Genomic DNA, 21,078 nt, shown 5'->3' with positions numbered 1-21,078 from the left:
ATACTGTGACCCCGTACTTTAGCCTAAATAATAATATCTCCAGAAATGGATCACTTCTCAGATCAGAGTGGGTTAAAGATGTCTGCACTGATCTACAAAAGGATGGATATTTAACTCAGATTGAGGAAAAAACAGCAGAAAACAGATTTTACTGAAGTAATTTGAAAGGAACCTTTCCTGGCAGTAGTCTCTTCGGAGGTATAAAAAGCGTATTTCCTCATATCAGTGTATTCACCTTGTTTCCTGTAATAATTATTTAATGCAAGGTTGAAAAATTGGGAAGGAATGGAACAGCCAAAAAGCAGCTTTTCTTATTGGTGAATTTAAAAAAAGGAAAAAAAAAAAGGAGAGGCAGCAATCCACCATTTCTAAACTCTTGTAGAAGAAATAGAAAAAAAAATACTAGCTCCACTCCTCAAATAAAGTAATTTTTGTCCTCAATATACCTGTTAGCTTCAAAGACAGGGTAGATGAGAAGAAAAGGATTGTCTATTCATGTGGCGGTGGAAAGATGAACAGGATCTGCAATTGCTGGGGAAGGGAGAGTGGAAGTCCCTTTAGCTCTGCTGGTAAATAAACCCCTGTTTTATGCTTTGAAACATATATCTTCATTCTTTATGAATTCAGTATGGCTTACCAGCTTTTATCTCACTCAAAAATATTTATTTTTTATTCATTTTCATTGTATTCTCATTCTGGTTACATACAGCTTGGTAGGCATTATTAGTTTGAAGAGTCTTTATTAATATAAAAGAGATGGTAATGAAACACTTGCGCTCCCTGAAGTAAGCATAAAATAAAAGACGAGCGAGTTTAATCTGTACTTCTCAAATGGGCATCACAAATACAACAAGTACCAAATTTAAAATTAAGACTAAAATCACTTGCTGGTTTCTGCCTATTGAGAACTTTGTTTCTTAAAAAACACCAAAAAAAAAACCCCAAACAAAAAACAACAACAAAAAAACCCCAAACCAAAACAACAACCAAAAAACCCCAAAGAAACTGAAACAAAAAATTAATACATCTCTTCCTCCTCTGTGCTTGTGACTCTAAATTCAGCCACATCATCACATGAGTAAAGTGTAAGTCCCAGGACTGTTTCCTGACCGGGGAGGTAATGCAAGCAGCAGGGTTCCTTTCCAAGGGTCAGCTGGAGGACAGGCAGGCTGGAATACCATCCCACCCGAAGTCCCTCTGCTGCTCCCGATCATGTGAGCAACACCAGCACTAGATCAGTCCTTCAGCTCTTGATTAACTTCATGCCAGTGCTGGCCTTGTTGCTCCAGATGTTGAACCCCTGAGCCATATAGATCCAGCTGGATTTCAAGATCCATCTTTACATAGAAACATCCCAAAAGGGGTGTTCAGCCTCTGAGCAACCCGGGGATGCTGTATCTCCACAGCTTGGCCTTGGCTATCACAGCAGGAAAGCAAAGCTGCTGCATTGCTCATGCTAAGATGAAAAGAGGAAAAGATCAGGTTCATACAAACATTTCTTTTCTCAACTCTCTAGACTTTATTTTTCCAGTTTAACTTACAGCAAGCCTTCCAAACACATTGCAAGCCAGAAAATGTGGCAAATGTTCATTTCAGGTTCATTTTCCAATAAGATGAAGCTGGTTTGTATCTGGGGCATGTGCTTTGATCCTCCTACTTGGAGTCACATGAAACGTCAACTCAGTTCCTGTTTTTTGCCCCTAAATTCGTGAGTATTCCCATCAGTGCCATTGACACCTGCAAGTCTAGAGAAGAGATGGGTGGCTTGTAATGTCTGTTAGGACTTTATGCTCCTTGCTTAGATGGGCAGACGATCCTAGGAGATGTCAAGCAGCGGAAAACTGGTTGCACAGGTCTGTGCCGTGTCCTGAGCTTCTGTACATCACGACTGATGTTTTGGGCAGGATTGTGTGGGAAAAAAAATACCACTTTCAAAGGCTCTCAGTGACTAAAAGAAGTTGACTGAAGGAAAAAGATCTGTTAAAATTAAAAATATCCTTGGCAGGAGATGGAAAGAAGTTAAGTTCTTTCGAGATTCTCAAATTAATAACCAACCTAATTAGTAAGAGCTGCTAGCAGAGGGAGGCAGTCCACCGATTTATTTCAAGGAGGGCGTGGTGGAAACTCTCCTCCCAAACCCGGTGATCCGTGGTCTCAAATTAATGACTCGCAGCACTTCTCAGATCCCAACCCTCTTTAAAGATTAATCAGCGCTGTCTGGAAAAGTTTGTGCGGGTCTCCTTTGTGGCACACAACGGGCACCTCCGAGCGCGGGAGGCCACCCGGGGGGCCGCCGTCCGGCGGTACCGCGGTGCGCTTTGTGCTCCGTGCGCGGCTGCGGCAGCGGGACCCTCCGGCCGCCCGAGACGCCGATTCCCGCACCAATTCCCGCAGCGCGGCGGCTCCGCCGGGAGCGCCCGAGCCCCGCGGCCGCCGAGGGGCGTGTCCGGGCGGTGCGGGGGCGTGTCCGGGGCGTGTCCCGCAGCCCAAGGCGCCCGCCCGCCGCCGGCCCAGCCGGAGCGCGAGCCCCGCGCGGATCCTGCGGCCGCCGCCGCTGCCGTTGGCGCGCGCGCGCCGGGAACAAAGTGGCCGCAGGAGCGGAGCGCGGCGCGAGCGGGGCCGGCGGCGCGTGCGGGCGGCCCGGGGGCGCGCGGCCCGCGGCGGGCGGGCGGGAGGGAGACGGCGGCGGCGCGGGAAGGGGAGGCAGCGGGGCCGGGAAGATGAACCGGAGTTTCAACAAATCTCAGACTCTGCGGTATCTGGAGTGCAGCGCGGTGGAAGTGAAGAGTAAGGTGAGCAGACCGCGGCGCGGCCTCGGCCGGGAGCGCCCCTGCCCGGTGGTGCTCCCGAAAATGAATGGAGCCCCCCCCCCCCCCCCCGCTCCTTTCCCCGTATCTCCGCTCCCCGCCCGGTGCGGCCGGAGCCGTGTCCCAGGCGCAGCCCGCAGAGCGGTGACGGGCTGGCGGCGGCTGGCGGAGAGGCGGGATCACCGCTCCGGGCGCAGCTCCCGGCGAGCCGCCCCTGCCCGGCCGGAGGCGGCGGCGCGACCCTTCCCCGCCCTCCCCCGGCGCGGCGCCCGCCGCTCCTGCTCCATCTTTTGTTTCGCCGCGGGGACTCCGGCGGTAACTTCGTGGGGCGGCTCGGGAAGCGCCGCTGGCCTCGCCTGGCGGGCGGGCTGGGGCTCGGCCCGGGGGCAGCGGGAGGCGCGGCGGCGGTGCCGCTCCCGCCCCAGCCCGGGACATTTCACCCCTCGGTGCTCCGACGGGCTCCCGGTGGGCGGGATGGGTGCCCCGACGCGTTCTGAGGAGAGGGGCGGAGGACCGGGAGGGAGAAGGGCCGGGTCCCCCCTCCAGTCCCGCTGTAGGTCCGAGCCGGACGAGCCAGAGAGAGACCTGCGGAAAGCTTCCCCCTCCTGCGGCGGCTGTGCCGGGATGCCGGCACCGGCATCAGCTTGTGCACGCTGGTGGTGTTGGGGAAGGAGCCGAGATCGGCAGGGCTGCCGGAGCTGGCCGCCTCGAAGGATGGTGTCGGGTGGCTGTGCCTCACGTTGGTCTTGCTGAGCTCTCGTCTATAAGCTTTGGTCGCTCTCGGTTGAACCAGCACGTCAAAATCTTGCCTGCACCTCTGAGGTTAAAAATAAGTAGCATTTAAGCAAAAGTGAGAAATCTCCCTGGAAGTCCGTGTTTTATACACCTATAACAGGCAAGGTGTAGGTAGTGCATAAGTTGAAAAGAGTATGGATAACGTTAGCCTTTCCTGGAGTCCCTGATCACCTGCTGAGATGGTGTTGAGGGTGATGTCTTTGGGACTCTGTGCTTGGTGCTGCTCATTTTTGTTCATTGCTGCTGTTAAAATTTGCATTCAGATCAAATGGCCTTGAGCAATGCATAGAGCGGAGATGGCTTCAGCGGGAGAAGTACTTTGTGTGCAAGGGAGCCTCCAATCATTTCTAAACATGACACCTGAAATGTGGGTTCAGGCCCTTATTTCCTAACCTTCTGTTGCTGCTTCAAAGGGTGCAACTGGCCTAGAAAGTTCCATTTTGCTTCTGTAGCTGGAAAGTTTTGGTTCGGCTTGTACTGGTTCTAAGATGTAACCCACCCACGACATTCCTTGTGGCTCCCAAAAGCTCCAGATCCTATCTCTGTCTACTGAATTATACCCCTTACATTCTGTTGGCTTTAAACTAAAGCCTTGACCACATACGAGAACTTTTAAGTTCATCCTCTCTCTTCTACTTCAATATTGCCATAGCTTGAGTTTGTTCTATTAACAGAAAGCAACCTTATAGTAAAGAGCTCATAGCTTCCCTTACAGCTGCAGGAATTCTGTAAGTGAATCCTACCTGGTTCTATAGGTACAGAGTGATATATAGGGAGGTTGTAAGCCTGTGAATGATTGTGGATTTTTAGAGGGAAGGAAAATAAACTTGTATGGGCGGGAGGGGTTGTCACTGCTGATAGCCCAGAAGTTACTATAGAGAACTCTACTGCATTGGAAGAAAACTTCAAATAGAGGCTAACTTCAAAATACCCTCTTGAGGGCCTACACCCAGTGATGATCCGTGAACCTGCAGTGTGTGTCAGTGGAAGCTGTGCTGTTGAATTTCCTGGTGCTGATGGGTTTTACTGTTAGCATGCCTTGGGCACAATAACAGCTAGGCTGTTGATGCAGCAGGCTGTTGGTGCTGACATTGCAAGATGGTTTTATTTTGCCTGTAAAGCTCGTAGGTTCCCTGTCACAGAGTTACTCTTCAATGGTCTGAAGGAGGTGCAGTGCAAAGCTCTGGCCAATGGTACCTGGCGAGGTACTGTATAAAGACCTTATACCTGTTACAAAAAACACGGTGATCTTGTAGGGTCAGTTGTGATGCTGGCATCCTTTCCCTGTGGGTCACTGTGCTGTTGTGCTGTGATCATCTAGAAATAGGGATTGTTGAGTTTTTTTGTTTGTGGGGACTATCTAAAGCTGGGGAAACAGAAAGATTCAGTAATGCTACTTTTGGTAGCCGTACGTAGTCAACCTTTTAAACACTTAGTTGCTTGTGTTTTGTAAGTGTGAGGCCTGTCTGGGCTTGCCTGAGAACTTGAAAGTTGAGTCTGAGAACTCATGATTTTGCAGCTATCGCCTGCGAGCGCAGGCTGCCAGGTGAGCGGAGGTGGGTGCAGCTCAGCCTCTGCGCCGGGGCATGCTGCTGGCCACGGATCAAGGGATTCTTGGTGGCTTTTCAAAGGCTGGGGAAGTGGCAGTCCGTGGGCAGGTGGAATCCCTTTTAGCAGAGGAGCTGAGTGTGAGAGAGTGCTGCTTTTACACATTGGTGTGAAATAGCTTTTCTCCTCTGAAGATCGAGTTTGATCAGAGGGAGCTCTGGGAAAAATGGTTGTGGGGAGCTGGATGGGAGATAGTTTGCAGATGCTGGGGTTTTGATATCCCTGCCTCTGTTACGATAACCAGGTGGTTCCGTCCTTAAGGATAAACCGGCATCCAGCTGGTATCTTGCATTAGTCATAATTCAGAAATAGTTCCTGTGAAATCTGATTTTCCTGGATTTTCTGACTTTCTTTCCTTTTCTCTAAAAAAAAGTTCTTGAAAGCCAGTTTATGCCTTGATTATTGGAAGGGGAGAGTTTGTCAGCACTAAGTATCATACTGGGTAAGACACTTCTGGAAATCCCCAAGTATCCTCAAGTTATAAGGTTCCTGATGTGTGCCAGAGGGTTGTTAAAAACAAAGCAGGATGGGGGGTGGGGAGGAGAAGGAGGGAGCATCTTGGTGTTTGAACTCACTCCAGTTTTCAACATCCTTCTTGTGCCAAACGGCCAAAACCTGCAGGCGGTATTCCTCTTTTCTTGTCCAGTAGACCTGTGAGGTTTGTGGATGATCGGATTTCAGTGGGTCCGAACCAGCCTGTACCTCTGCTGAACCTAGCTTGACCCATCCCCCCTGCTGGGAACGTGGCCCAAAGTATGCTTCAGCTCACGATTCTTGTGTCCGTGGATTTTTAATGTCTGTGACTACATGGTGGGGACACTGGCAGCGATATGTTCTTTGGCTATGTGTTATTGCAGAAGGGTGAGCTTTGTGGCACTGTGTTGTACTTTTGGTGTATGTCAGGTCACTTTTTCTCTGTGTGACTGTAAGGTGCTGCAAAAGCTTCATGGATCTCTGTGCTGCAGGAAATACTGAAGGGGAAAACCCTCCGCCATCTGTGCACACCTCTGTTTTCAGACATGGCAGTGGTGGAAATTGCTGCAGTCTTCTGCTTTAAGAAGTCCCCTTCTGTCCGGCTCCCTGCTTTCTCACTTCCTCTGCCTCATCCTCAGAGAGCTGGCCTTAAAATCAAAACACTTCAAAGCTTATTGCTAGATAGAAAAGAGGAAGGGTAAAGAGAAACCTGCTTAGAAGTTGGCACATGTCATAGGAAAATATTAAGTGAATTGTGATTACACCTTAGCCCTTCTGTCCTGTCTTTCACGACAAAATAAATTAGAAGCTCCGTTCTTATCTAGGTGTTGTCTCTGTAGCTCAGGATTAATGTTTCAGCCCTTTTAGACAGGATCTGAAAACACATTATCTTGCTGGCTTAGAACAACTGTGTATTCTCATGTGTCTAGTACTCACTGGCTCCTTTCCTCTGTTGGGTGACAAGTGAAGTATCTGTCCCCTCTCAAGAAACTGCCTCTAATCTCTGAAAAAGGTTTCCAGATGACCCTTTCTGTCCCCTTTTTTCCCTTTTACCAAGAGCTCCAGCGCAATGTGTGGGGCTTTTTCTGTTTGTTTTGTTTGGGATCTCGTGGCCACAGGCAGAGTTCTTAACCTATTTTTCATTTTCTGTCTTTAGCTCTACAGAGAGGTTACAGGCTTCTTTGCTTGTGAGTATAAGCCTACAGAATAACAAATGCTTTTAAAATAGGAATTCCTACATTAGGGGTGGAACTTCTCTTTGATTATAACTCCATGTAGCCAATCTTCTTTCGTCTTGCTGAGTGAAAAAAGATTTTATGTTTTGTTCCCTTGAATTGTATACACAGCATTTCAAACAGGAGGGTAGCTATCAGCCCAAATATGTATTTCTTTTCCAGTCTCTTAGATATGTTGGAGTAGTAGAAGATTGCCTCAGGCCTTTAAATGATAGCACTTTGAATTGTTTGTGAAAGTGTGTGTTGGGGTTTTTTTTCCCTTTGAAACTGACTGCTCCATGTTTCTGGCTGAAAAGCAGCAGAGTACTGTTTTTCTGTTACTGCTATATGAATTCTTGTAAACTGTATGTACTAGTAAGAATTAATTTTCATGATTTCAAAAATGGCTAAATGTACTCATTGTTCCCTGATAAAAGTCCTTTGCAAAAGAACCCTTTGTTGTTGATGAACCCTCTGGGACAATGGAATTTTTGATAGTGGCTGAGGAGTGTAAAAGCACAGCTACCTGGCTCACGTGCTGACTGTGGCATTTCTGCCTTATTAATAGTGTCATGTTTTCTTGCATTGCAAACTGATTTACAAATCAACAATAATGTGACTAACATCCTACTACTATAAACAACCTCATTAAGATAAATAGAACCAGTTAATTATAACCATATTTTTTTCATACTCTTCTCCTGTCCTGTTTCGGCTCTCATTAAATGTTGGTGTTTAGATGGGTGCTGCAAATGGATTTTTAATACATTTTCAATAATTTTCTGATGTGTCTTGGGTAGACGTGATACTGTTATGGTGTTCAAAGACAAAAAGCATGTCTGGGATCAGCTCTGCTCTTACAAAGTCACTAGCAGCTGAAAGACTGTGTTTTGGTCTGAGGCATGTGTAGCAGTCAGTGCTTTAGCAAGCCTGCCCAGCTGCCAGATAGGTGTAGCATTCAAACAGCTTGTGTGTGCTTTGTCCTGCTCAAGTGCTGTCTCCCCATCTTAGAAGAAGTGTGCCTGTGCTGTTACATAAAGATCGCTGGTTTAAACCTTTTGCATCTTCCCCTCGCCCCTGCCAAAGTTGCTGGTACTGCCTGTCCACATGACTGTTCAGCTGTGGCAGTGCATGTATGCATGCTGTGTATTTGAAAGGTATGAAGTGTAACACCAAGCAGTGCTAAAACTGCAGCAATAGCTGTAGAGCAAGTTTACTTTTAATAGGCCCCTCTAAAGAGATTTTAAAGGTCTGGTTCTGCACTGTCTGGTGTTAACTGAGAGAGGTCTACAAATTGTGTTTTCCAGACTTTTGTACTTTGATTTCACTCTAACCCTGAAGCTGTACAGGCCTTCTGAAGTTTCAAGAAAAGTTTTCCATGTGTAGCAGACTTCAGAATAGATCAAAAAGAAGCACTCTTTTAAAATGCTACAGAATGTTAAGACAGACTTTAAGTCTGCTTAAAGTCTTTAAGCAGTACTTTAGATTCTTCCAAGTTAAGGTCATACTTGTCATACCTGGAGTAAAACCAAAACAAGTGCAGTAAAAAGCCCTGTAACCAGCTGATTTAACTTCTGTTTTTGAGCTTGAAGACATATTCGATTATATGCAAACCAAATGTGGCACGGACTCAGAAAACCGCAGTACTTCCCCCTCTCAAATGAAGACAGTGTGCCACAGTAATAGCAACTTGAGATGGTCTGGATTGTTGCAAAACATGTCAAGAGAGAGACTGTAAACATTAATCTCTTAAGAAGGGTTGCCTCTGTTCTTTTCCCTCCCATTTTGCTGGGCTTCTCACAGCAGCTATTGTGCTTATTCTGATGTGCTAGCTAGCACCTACTAAACTCCCGGTTCCTCTCTCATTACAAATATTTGTTTTTCATGGTAGGATAGCTTTCTGAAGTGGTCATACCTAGTAACCTTAAGTCTGTCTACTAGGTGCCATGAGAGAAAGTGACCACAGCTTTCAGATGAGCCACAACAGTGCATTCTGTGCATGCTTGCTGCCCTTCACGGATGAGAGGCCAAACCTTTCAGCTGATAAGTGTTGCACAGACAAGTCATCTTGTGATAGTTCTGTTCAGGAGTCAGCTGCAATAAGCACCAGCGCAGTGTTACTCTCTTCTCTAACCCGTACTCTGGCGCTGTGGGAGCAGTAGTGCCTGTAGGAGATACAGGGAAGGCTGGAACATGTGCTTTGAGCTACCTGGTGTGTCAGAGCATTTCTGTGTGTAGTGGAGGATGTGCTCTGGTGCTCAGGCTTTGTGTAGTCTCAGGTCTCTGTCTAGTCACAGAAAGATGGTAGTTCCTCCAAGAGTATTCCTGAAGCAAGTATATTGGTATGGGCTTGGGTGCCAGCTATGCTAACCGGATGGTTGGCACTGACCAGAAGGGCAAGGACTGCTACCTCGTGTTCCAGTATTCCCATACTCTCCCATTCTTGATCCTGCCTCCAGCTTCTCTCGTGTTTGTAATACTTTTTAGTCTAGTAACCTGGGAATTTCTGATCTGCTTAAAACTTCGTCCAGCCAGTCTGTCTTACGTGAGTAGTCTTCTCAAATTTAGTCTCGCCACACTGAAACTGTCCTAAAGGACACGGAACAATGGACCTTTCAACTTTAAAGAGCACCTCAGAAAATTAAATATTGTTTACAGCCAAGTCAGAAAGGAATGTCTCCCGTGTGAGGTTAAAATACCTGTGGAGGCTCTGTCTAACAGGCTCCAGGACTAGCCACCTCCAAGGAGTTCTTCAGAGGTGCAATTAAAAGTGCCTTCCTGTGTAGTCCCTTATCATTCCCTTTGTGAGAGACTTTGTGTGCACTTAATCTGAGCTTTTAGGAACTAGGAAAGGTTTTCCAAGGATTGACTGCTTGCCCCTAATTATCTTTACAATGGCAGGCCAGCAGTTGCCTCCAGCAACTACCAGACATTGCCTCCCTCTAAGTGAAGGCAAGATCTCCCAGTACAGAGGTAGTCCCGTTCCCATTGGAAATGTCTGAAGTTAATTCAGGCAGAAATGTCTGGGGAAGGGTGTGGTGCACCAGCCCCAGGGCCACCCAGCCCTGTGCCATCCCTCCTGCTTCTGCCCTGCACAGCTGTTCCCAGTCCCCCTGCAGGTCTGGCCAGGGGTGTGCGTGCATGTGCATCAAATTACTTCTCTGCAGCTGTTGCTGGCACCGAGCTCGTGGGGAAACCTCTGGCGGCAGCTAAAAGAGTCTTAAATGAGTTTGTAACCAGCCAGAGCCCTTACTGGTTACAAGTTTCCTGTATCCATGTAGATAGCTCTCAGTAAATGTTCCGAAAGTGGTTTGCCCTTGCTAGAGACCTGTAGTAGGGCAGGGCTGCCTTTCTGCAGGAAGCTAGGCTCACGGGCTTATCACAGTGTTGACCAGACCTGATTCCTTTGTCCCTCTGGGTGGCAAGGTGCCAAATCTTCCTTTTCCCCCTCATGCTGGCGGTGGCATGCCGTGGATGTATGCATCCTGTGCTGTATTTGTGCTTAAGCTCTGTGGTGTGATAGTGTGTGTTGCTTGACAATACAGGACCACCTTGGTCTCTATCATTTGCAGACAGACTTTGGTTTGTTCCCAGAGATGCAGGGGACTGGAATAAAAAAGGAAAGAGATTTACTTTTGGAAAGGTAGACTTGGCACTTAAATCACAGATTTATTTTAAGGGCTTTGCTTTCCTGTGAATGATTGTTTCTTGAAGGAGAATGGCACTGGGGGTTTAAATATCAAGAGGTGAGACAGTGAGGAAGGCTGGCAATGTGCTGCTTGGAGGCAGTGCCGGCAGAGATGGCAGGGATAAAACAGCTGTGTGGGTGACCTGATAGGAGAGGAACTACTGGAGCAAGGGTGGCAAAGAAAGGGATGATCGGTTCGAACAAACAGGCTGATAAAATTGTTTTTGTGGATAACTTATTTTCACAGGCTACCATGTGGCAGTGAGTCAAAATAGGCAGTGTAGTGGTCTAGTTCCCAAAAATTGTGAAATAAGGTAACTGAGGCAGGGGAAAGGGTAACCTTGGCTTTAAGTTGCCCTTGAGCTGACAGCTGAGCACCTGTGAAGACATCTATGTGAGATTGAATGAGAGGTGCATCTCATGAGCAGAAGGTGATCTGAGGGTGGTGGGAACAGAGAAAGAAGAATTTCTCTTCTAAGGACAGGCCACTGGAGAGGGTTGAAGGAGTTACGAAGATAGTTCTTCCAACGAAAAGCAGAAATGTGAAGCATTGTGTCAAAGAAGCATGAACAAGAAGGGGAACCACTGGTTTTCTCTGGTAAGAGAAACTATTCTAAGCATTTAAGATACTAAAGCATGGCTGTGTTTTTCTGGGAGAGTAAAAGGAGGGAATAGAAGGGAGAAGGGTAGAAGTACGGCATGATGTCAATCAGGAAAAATGTTTGGGGGAGAAGGTAATGAAATTGTGTCTCTGATGGGATTTCTGTGAAGGGCAAATAGAAGATAGGCTGTCTTGTTCCTGTGACTCTCTATTGAAAGAAATAGTGAGATGTGAGCAGGGGACTGAGCAGAACGTGAAATTCCACCAGCTCGATCATTTTAGTGAAGCAGAGCTGCTGTGGAGCAAGCCATTGAAGAGAGAACTTGTTGCAGAGACCATCTGCTTGTTTGGTGGCATCTTGGCACTAGTGACAACCACTCTGACCCTGGGAGCAGAGCAAGAGAATTCTGTGTGAGCTGGGGAAGATGTAACTGTGGGAGAAAAAGGGGACAGAGAAACAGAGACATGAATGTGACAGCAGAGCTCTGAAGTCCCAGGTGAAGTCAGCAAGTGCAAAACCATTTACACTGTCTTCCCTCCTCCTCTTTCTTGCCCTCTTCTCATTCTCACTGATAATGCATCCCTGACTAGGCCTTCCCAGTTTTGAAAATCTCACATGCAAGCAGAAATTACAGTCTGTGCAAGGATGAAAGTGTTTAGTTTTCTTTCTGTTCTTGAGTTTTTTACTCCATAAGAGAAGTAGGTGGCTAATGTAACTCATGTTTATTGCTGAATGTTGTTCTTTGATGTCGTCTTATTACAATAGCCTGATTTCAAAGCCAGCAATAAACTAGAGGGATGGCACTCCATAAACACAGGGCTTCATTTTTGGCCCTGTAAACATCTTGAAACTTAAAATTTAAAGGAAAAAAAATTACTTGCTTTCTTTTGCTTGCAAATAACTCTTTCATTTCACAAAATAACAGCTCTCTAAGTAAACAAACCTCAAAATCCTGCTCTCTCCTCTCTTCTGACCTCTTGTACCCTTTAGCCAGAAAAAAAGCCAAAGAAAGCAGTTGATTGCTCTTGATCAGCCTGTGTAAGTTTTGATCAGCTAGCTGTGTCTTCCTTCCTCTTTAACACAACTTTTATCAGAACACTTTTCTGGGCATCTGTTTTTGCTCGGGGTTCCTGCCTGATGTATTTTGTTGTGTGCTTTTTGTCATGAAACTGCAGACAACAAATATAGTGGTTGGCTGATACTTTGAGGATCTTGGAACGGAAGTTATTTTTGTGAAACAGAATGTACAACTTTTTTCTAAGTTGGATTTTTCAGTCATAATAAGCTCTGTCAGACTAAATTCTTTTAAGTGAAATAGGCCTGAGTAATTTACTTCGTTATGGAAAACTAATCTGCTTGTTAAAACTGTTAGTTTATCACACCGTGTGGTACAGTGTTGTTCTGGCAAAGACTTTGCTGGCAGACACCAGTCCTTGTGTATCTTTCTGTGAAGGGATATGATAAGATGAACTTTGTGACTTAGAGAAGCAGGCAGTCGTTTTGGCTACCAGAATGTGTAGTTTCTGTAAGATACACGGTGGATGTTATCTTGAAATCCTGGCTGAATACAATGCAGAGCACCCGGTCTCCAAGCTGAGTGGTACTGCAAATCCCATTATTACTGTGATACTCTCTATCAGCCTCATTAGGGATGATGAATGAGCTGAAGCATTTTTTTCCCCTCTTCTGAAAAGACCTGCTGACAGTGGTTGCTGCCTGTGTATATGCACAGGGTGAATAAATCGGCTAAACTATTACTACAGTAATACTAACCTTTAAACAAAAAGAAAGTCATTCTCATTATCTGCTTAAATCTCTTGACTCTTCCCTTCTCCTTACAGAATCACCTTCTAGCTCCCTTGCCTCAAAAAGCTGGGTCTTGCAGAAAGCACAAGTGAAATCTCTTGCATTTGTTTACCATTGTGCTATTCCCAGGCAAATGAAATTGACTCTTGGGCTTTCCTAAGGCTGAACATGTGAACAAGTCAATTTGACTGTACAGCATTCCTGTCAGACCTCAGTGCCCCAAGCCTGCAATGGCATTCCCACATGTCAGGCTCCACTGATCCAGTAGTTTCCAGTGTGCCTGCAGGGGCTAGGCTGGGAGGCTTGGCCCTTTTGCCAGTTGTCTTCTCATGTGGCAACTTAAGCTGAGCTTTGGGTGATACCAGCCAAGTGCTAGTAACCATCCTTAGTTCTTTCCTCTGTCCTTTTCCATGTCACTTTCCTGCTGGATGCAATGTCCCTGCACAGGACCTGACCCCTGCCTTGGCTGTGTGTTTGGCAGAGCAGGATGGATGGGTTCCCCCAGCAGACCACGGGTCTGAGGGGGCTGTGTAGGATGGGTGTTGTACTGCCTGGGGTCAGACTGCACAGCAGCTGCTTCCTCGAAGGTACCATGCGTGCTAATGGTCCTAAACGAGCTGTCCAGTAAACAAATGGTTACTGCCATTGGCATCTGAGCACCCTGGCGTTTTGGCTAGAGGAATCCCAAGGAATCCTGGGTTCCTGTTCAGGTGTGCAGAGCAGTAGATGCAGCTCCAAGCAAAACCTTCAAAGACCTTGTTCCTGCCCCTTTCGTTTATCATGTAGATAGATATTAAACTTGACAATTGAAGGTGCCTTTTTCTAGCTTGAATCTATGAAAAAGAAAACTTTAAGAAAACTTGCTAAATAAAAAGGCTTAAGCTTTTTCTTACTTGGTTTGAAGTGTGTCCACAGAAGTAAAATTCCACTTGGATTTTTCTGGGGAGGAGCAGGGGGTGGAGGACAAAGGAGGAATGTTTTTTCCTCCATTGGAACCAGCTGTGGTTTGTTCGCCTTTTGTGCGTTTGGATGGGCACTCTGAAATCCAAACTGGAACTAGCAGTTAATATTACAAGCAAGCAGCATAATTTGACTAAACAAGCTTTCAGATGATCACAACTAGGCTTTGATGCTCAAGAGTGGGATTTTCATAACTGCGGAAGTAATTTGAGAACATGCTTGTGCCCAAAGCCAATAGGGTTATGTTGGCTTCTTTTTTTCTTTTTGCTTGAAGATGATTATGGTGATGATTCATACTTTTGTTAGTCTCAGCAGAAGAGTGGCTTGCATGTATGGTTGATTTAACAGCTGAGAACCTCTAAGCAAGTCATTCTCCATTTTGAGGAAGAATTTGTCTGGAGAGGATTCTCCCCTTTTTTATTTCTTTTTGTGCTTGTTAATTTTGTGTCTTTGGTTTTTAGCCCTGGTATTGGCTGACTTTGCAAATAAGAACTTCCATGAGGTCCTAGTTACAGCCTTACTTGTTCTTGGATGTGTGGCTGTGGTTCCATGTGTGCAAGAGTGAGTTAGGATGGTTTTAGAGGTTTGGTTGATGAACAGTAGTTTACTCATATTCTACAATCTGAAATATTGAAAGTACCGGAAAGGTGGTTTAAGCTTCTTAGTCTGACTAGATTCCCGTTTTCATTATTTTAATTTCCTGAACTAGAGGATCACATTTTTCCCTCCTTAATAGCATATTTTGTTTCTAATATCAGTCCTTTGAAATTGTCTCCCCAATCACTTTGACTTACTTAAAACAGCTGGATGGATTTATAACATTTTCTATTCTCTTGTGCCAAATCGCACCCTCCTCCTCCCATTTTTTTTTTTTTTTTTTTGACAACCACTTAATGGTCCATAAAGCTTTAAAAATAAAAACCAGTGGAGTGACAAAAAAACTAAAGCCATGAAAACTAACTTTCCTTCTGCTGCATGGATTGCCAGGAAATTCAGGGGTCATGTAGAGTGAGTGTATTTTCTAATAACAAGCTGTGCGCTCACATACCATGCTTCTTTAAAGGTCTTGTGGTTGGAATCCCAGTGGTATTGATGGGAAACGTGCAAAGAATTTTTATAAGGTTGTTTGAATAGCTGAGTAACTTCTTTTGAAAGCAATAGAGTGAATACAGTGGAGAAGAATGGCTCTGTGGATGCCTGAGATGATGATAATGCATGATGCACCTTCAAAGTTAAATCCTACAAATTCAGTTAACCTCTAGAGGATTTAATGAAAACTTAAAAGAAATCACATTTTAAAAATATTAAGATGGAACACTTGAATATACCTGTGGTGTCTTGGTAGCCATGGTTATGTTCTAATGGGAGGGCCTAAAAGGCCATTAGTAGACTTGTAAGCGCCATGGAATAGGTTTGAATGGTAGAAGTTGGACTCGGTGATCTCAGGAGTCTTTTCCAACCTGATTGATTCTGTGGCTCTCTAATTCTGTGAAAAGAGAGGTGATGTATACCACGTTCAAATGCCAGACTGGAGCATTGGCCTGTGGTGACACATCTGCTGATGCTGTGTTCGCTTTCTCTTGCAGTTTGGGGCAGAGTTCAGAAGGTTCTCTCTGGATCGCTACAAGCCAGGAAAGTTTGAAGACTTCTACAAACTAATTCTTCACATTCATCACATAGCCAACCTGGAAGTGATGATTGGATATGCTGATGTGCATGGAGACCTTCTCCCTATTAATAATGATGACAACTTCTTCAAGGCTGTTTCAAGTGCTCATCCACTGCTCAGGGTTTTTATCCAAAGACAAGGTAAGATGCAGTTTCATTTCAGTGCCTCAGAGTGTGCTATGGCAAGGGGAAGAGTGGGTTTGTGGCACCCATTTAAAGGCTGAAATTACGTAAGAGGCCTCTAGGAGCCATCTTGCTCTTCCTCACAGGCACTTCATTGCACCTGGCAGGAATGTCATGGCTTCATAGCAGGTAGAGGGACTGCATTGCTGCCTGTAAGGTGTTTGAAAGATACCATGCTGAGAATCACCATGAGCCTCTTTATTTTCTGAGGGGAATGTGCCTTCTGCTGCTGGTACTGTGTCATCACTTGAGCATGCCAAGGGCACCATTCCACTTGGTGGAGGGAGGGGATCTTGGTACTACTACTTCACATTTAGAAATCTTATCTGTCCATCTTGATAGTCAGTGTCATACCCAAGTTATTCATGCCAGGGTAGTGTATGAATGCAAACAGATGTGTAAGTTCTGAAAGGAAAAAAAAATTGTCACAAATGACATTTCTTTGACTTAGTTAACCTGGCAAACAGGCAAATGATGACTTTTTTTCCCTCTGTCCTTACACTAAGGAGTGCTGATTCTTCCCATTTTGAATCATCAAGCAAACCTTGGGCAGAATTGCCTGAATGTCAAGATGACATCAGGTTTAAGTGGCCTGTGTGTTGTTCTCCCTAAGGACCATGTTTGGCAGTTGCTTCAGAAGAGGATTTGCTTTTATAGCAAGGTGTCTTCTCACAGAGCTCCTTAAATCCCAGGGGAAGCTAACACTGTATTAACACTTCACTTCCTCCAGTTTTGTTGTTCTTTTTTTCAGCCATGTAGTGATTTATAGCACAGGGCTTTTGGAATTAAAGTCTCATCAGCAACAGATTCAGAAACAAGACTTGATTTGAGACTTAGAGCAGTCATGTAGCTTTTCTTGGCCTGAACTCTTGCTGTGTACTGGTAAGGATTTAGCAGGAGGCTCCAGCCGGCTCATTAGTGTGAACTGGTGTAGTGTGTGGTTTGATTTGGTGTTATCAAATACATCCAGGGCTGTGTGGCTCCTGTCTGTTCAGAGCATACTGTCTGCCACTTTTTAGATGTGATTTTTTTTTTTAGCTGCGCTCTTTAGATGCTCAAGGAGGCAATTAAGAGGATTTAGAGCAGTTTAGTTGGTGTGTCTATTAGGTGAGTGGAAAAGTCTATGGGAGAAAGCTTGCTCCTCCTTCTTGTGCAGAAAGTGTAAATGTGGATCACAAATCCAATTAGGTCTTCCTGCAGTGCCTGTTAGGGCTTGTGAATGTTCATGGTGGGTCAAGTCATGAGAAATCCTTTGTGTGACTTTGTCATGCCTACTTCAGTTCAAGTTTATTCATGTCTCTGGATCAGTCCTGTTCAGAACACAGTTGTCCCTGCTCTGCTTTGGACAGACTGCAGAAACTGAGTATTCCTAACCCTGCACTGGGAGGGGGTTGCCACTGAAATGCTGATCACGGAAGTAGGCAAATCAGAGAGCTGTTGTCTACATATAGAAAAAATTCTCCCCCTTCTTCTAGGATCAGTGTGCTGGTTATGAGGGTTTCTAACTTGTAATCTTAATGGAAAAGGGCATTATTTCCTTTTTTAAAAGCTTTTCTTTTACCTGTTGCTCAGTGAGAAGGATCATGCTGACAAGTGAAGGAAGACCTGTTCTTCCTCACGTGTGGCAAAGCCTGAAAGCTTTCCCAACACACCTTCTCCCTCTGTAAAGCTGAAGGGAACAGTAAATTCTGGCCCATCCCTTTGCTTAGTGCTAGCTTTCATAAGGGACTCCTGAGGTTAGCATTTGAGATTCATACTTGTGAATGGTCCCTAACAGTCATGCTCATTTCCTTTGCTTAGACAAAGCCTTTAGAAATTCTTCCCTTCCAGAATGAAAGCTAAATCTTCATCTCTTTTTCCTTTGCTCTGCTGCTCTCTTTGTTTTCAGACTGGGATGACAGAGCAGTGCTAGTCCTTCTGTTGGAGGCCTGCATAAGAGAACGAGGTGACTAGCACCAAGAAATTGTTGTGCCATTCTGGGGAATGTGGTGTGCCTGCAGAGCTTCAGCTCACACCCTAAATTCTGACTTCAGAGGCAGGAAATTAGGGTGACAGGGATGCTAGTAAAATATGTGAGCAGTGGTCTCTTGGGACTTTGAAGGAGACTGCAGAGCACGGGCTCTCTAGACTCTCTAAGATACAGGATCGCTGCTTTGCACTGGGAGTAGTCCTGGGAGCTGGCTGCCAGAGGTTGTTCTCGCAGTGTTGTAGAGTAGGGAGGGTTTCAGGGAACACGGCAGAAGTATGCAGGCATAGAAGGACTGAATAGTTGAAGGTCAGGTCTCTTTTTCTAGCAAAGCAAACTGTTTATCAACTGCATGATTAGTCATCCTGTCTGTTTTCCCCGTTTATAGCTGAGTTATCCTTTCTCTTGTCAGGTTAATTTTACAACCATGTTAAAACACTTAAAACATTCTCAGAGGGGCAAAATAGGTAGCTTAGTCTTTGCACAGTAATAGAGCAATAACTTCCTAGTTTGATGTTTCTGTTTGCCTAGGTGTTTTTCATCTGAGCTTAGTATTGCACTTTTTCAGTTCAAAAACCTTTCTCTCACTTGTCCCCAGATGCAAACATTGTGCTCGTTGCTTGGACTCTTCATGCCCGGTTGGTGTCCAGGTGTAGGATGGTTGTAGGATGGTTGTTGTGTTCCCTTTTTTTTTTTTTTTTTTTTCCAAAAGTCTCCTGAGTGCCAGATTTTTCAGGATCACAGTAGTCCCACGCAGGGGATGTTAGTGCTTATGAGCCAGCCATTTTAATAAGGACTAGAATTGGTGTTCCCAGTGTGCTTGCAACAATTGCTGTTCCTAGTTTTTGGGTTTTGAAGAATCTGGGACATTTGCAGGTTATGTTTGAGTAAATTCAGCTATAGCAAGTTTTTATAGCTCATGGTGATTTGTCCGCTGAAAGTGTATGGTGCTCTTTTTTTTTCTTTTTCCTTCAATACCAAATTACAGTGCAGACAAAAATCCTGATTAGAGAACCAGGCTATAAAAAGAAAAAGCAGTTTTCCTTTGACTTGCTTTCCCAGGCTGCAAGTGTGGGTCATGTCCTGTGTTGCAAACTGATGTGGCTCTTTTGGCTTCATTAGTACAGTAGTGATTTACATCAATTGATGCTTTGAGCATGAGGATTTGTTCACTCAGCTGTAACTGCTACCAGACATACACAGAACTCCTTATGGAAGGTGTCTGCTGCTGTGGAAGGGATGGATGTCCCAAGTACCTCAGAACAATGCAGGAACTCTTATGGATGTGTTTGACTTGCTCCATAATAACTGAACTCTTGCATTTTAGCCAAGAACTGCATCAAGGAAGAACTTATCTGATGATGCTGATCATGTTTTTCAAGACTGTTTGGTCTGTGTCTAAACTACAGCACTTGAGACAATCTCTTGTATACTGCAAAAATATTTAAGTGTAAGCTATGAATTCAAGCAGAAATATAAAACAGAAAAACTGAAAGGAGTTAGGTTTACATACTGTGAATGAATTACATTATTTCTTGTATGATTAAACGGAATGAAATTATCATCAAATCTTGCTTTAATGCCTCTCAGGCACAGTATGTGTTCAAGCTGATCTGTGTTGGAGCATCTTAAATAGAGTGGAATAAATAGCAGAATTATAATGAGTTCTTCATGGTAAACCTGCCTCAAACGACTCCTTGAACTTTGCAGGGGAGGTATAAGGATGTAAATGGAGGACTACCAAGTAAAAGAGATTTCAGAATTTCTCCTCTTTTGCTTTGGTTACCTACTGAGGTGTGTTCAACCTAGAAAGTTCAGAAACTCAGGAAGTGTGGCAAAATGAACAAGCTGATCACCCTGTACTCTGTGCAGTGCTTTTTTCCCAAGGTTTCTTTTTTTCCAAGTGGTATGTCCAGGACCAAGTACAGCAAGCAGAATGAACAGAGTGGTTAACTGAGCACACCGCTGTAAATCCAGGCTAATGATTCTGATTCTGGGAGAACCAATGCAGGCTGCTTCTGACCAGACCTTCACTTCCTACCAGTCGTCAGGGTTTGCATGGGCAGTAACAGAAAATCTGCTGTAGCTCAAGTTGCAAAGGAGGTGGGAGAGGTGGTGCACAGCCTGTCTGGTCTCATCTTGATCCCAGACTGAGGTCAAGTGAACTCGCCTGAGAAGCCTTTTTGTTTTGTCCCCATCACAGCAGGAGGTATGTTCTGATTCTATAAAAGTAACAATAAATTAATGAATGGGGGGGCACTTTGTCAATCATAAAGCAAATTCTTGATCAGATTCACAATCTTCCAGCAGTAAAGTTAATTTTAAAGCTTTCTAAAGGTTTAAATGGTTTCATTAGAAGTGTCCTGCAAGTAGGAGACAGATGAAGCACTGAAGCGTCAGGTGACAAATTTGTATGTCAGGTTAACTTTGTCAAGTATTACACTTCTTGCAGGAACATGAAAGGCAAAAAAAAATCCAAACAAACCTGAAGAGCATTCTAATAGCCAAAACCCTAAACCACACTCCACAGCTAAATGGAGCAGGGCCTTACATCATAAATTAGTAAATACCACAAATTAACTGCAGCTGTTAATTGACGTGGATGGAAGTTAGAGAAGGCTGGTGATTTCTAATACCTGTGTTGTCTTGCATTCTGCAGTCTGGAAAACTGAGTGTGTAAAAAGCCATCAAGTATCATCTTCAGAAACTTGGTATATTTTCTTTTGTAGTTACGTTTTTTAATAGTCTCTTACTGTTACAGTAACCCAGTACTGAACACCAGCGATTGCTTTCCTCCTTGAGTGGTTAGAACTGCTGTCTACCATCAGTTCTCACTTAAAGCTTGATCCAAAATCAACAGGGGAAAAATGTGCATTTACCTGGTTGGGTTTTGGATTTGGCTTGTTTTAATATAAAGATTGGAAGATACTGTTTTTCTTCAACTACATATAGTGACTGATGTATTTGAACTGCTGTGCCATGCAATATATTTGTGCATGTTCAGAAGCAGTTCATAATTCTGCAATTCGTTATTTACCTGGCAAAGTTTTGTTCAGCTCTAAGTACCAACATCTGTGCTTGGCTTTCTTGTATTATAAAATCAGAGCAATCACACTCAGTTTTAAAGTAAAAATGTGCTAATGGGACTCATGCCCAGGTCTGCCTGAAAAACTGATGGTGGGTTGTTTTATTGTCTTTCGTACTCTGAGCAGATAATCCCCAGGAATGGTTGTTGGCTGTCTAACCCCATGTGTTAAACACAAAAACTGGCTTTGAGGCAGCAGCTACCTAGGACTTTTAACTCTCT

At 44.7% G+C, this 21,078-nt stretch overlaps 1 protein-coding gene across 1 annotated transcript in view; it reads left to right on the top strand.

Moving 5' to 3' along the window:
* Positions 1 to 2,674: 2,674 nt before the first annotated feature.
* PARD6G (par-6 family cell polarity regulator gamma) overlaps positions 2,675 to 21,078 on the top strand; it is a 65,507-nt gene continuing 47,103 nt past the window's right edge. The window contains exons 1-2 of the mRNA XM_048289546.1: positions 2,675 to 2,792; positions 15,541 to 15,763. Of these exons, the coding sequence (XP_048145503.1) occupies positions 2,721 to 2,792; positions 15,541 to 15,763 (295 nt within the window). The 5' untranslated portion in view covers positions 2,675 to 2,720. The remainder of the gene's footprint in view (positions 2,793 to 15,540; positions 15,764 to 21,078) is intronic.

The sequence above is a fragment of the Corvus hawaiiensis genome, chromosome 30, assembly GCF_020740725.1.
Source record: "Corvus hawaiiensis isolate bCorHaw1 chromosome 30, bCorHaw1.pri.cur, whole genome shotgun sequence".
NCBI lineage: Eukaryota > Metazoa > Chordata > Aves > Passeriformes > Corvidae > Corvus > Corvus hawaiiensis.
The sequence above is the reverse complement of the archived record's forward strand: the minus strand, read 5'-3'. Positions and strand labels throughout refer to the sequence as shown.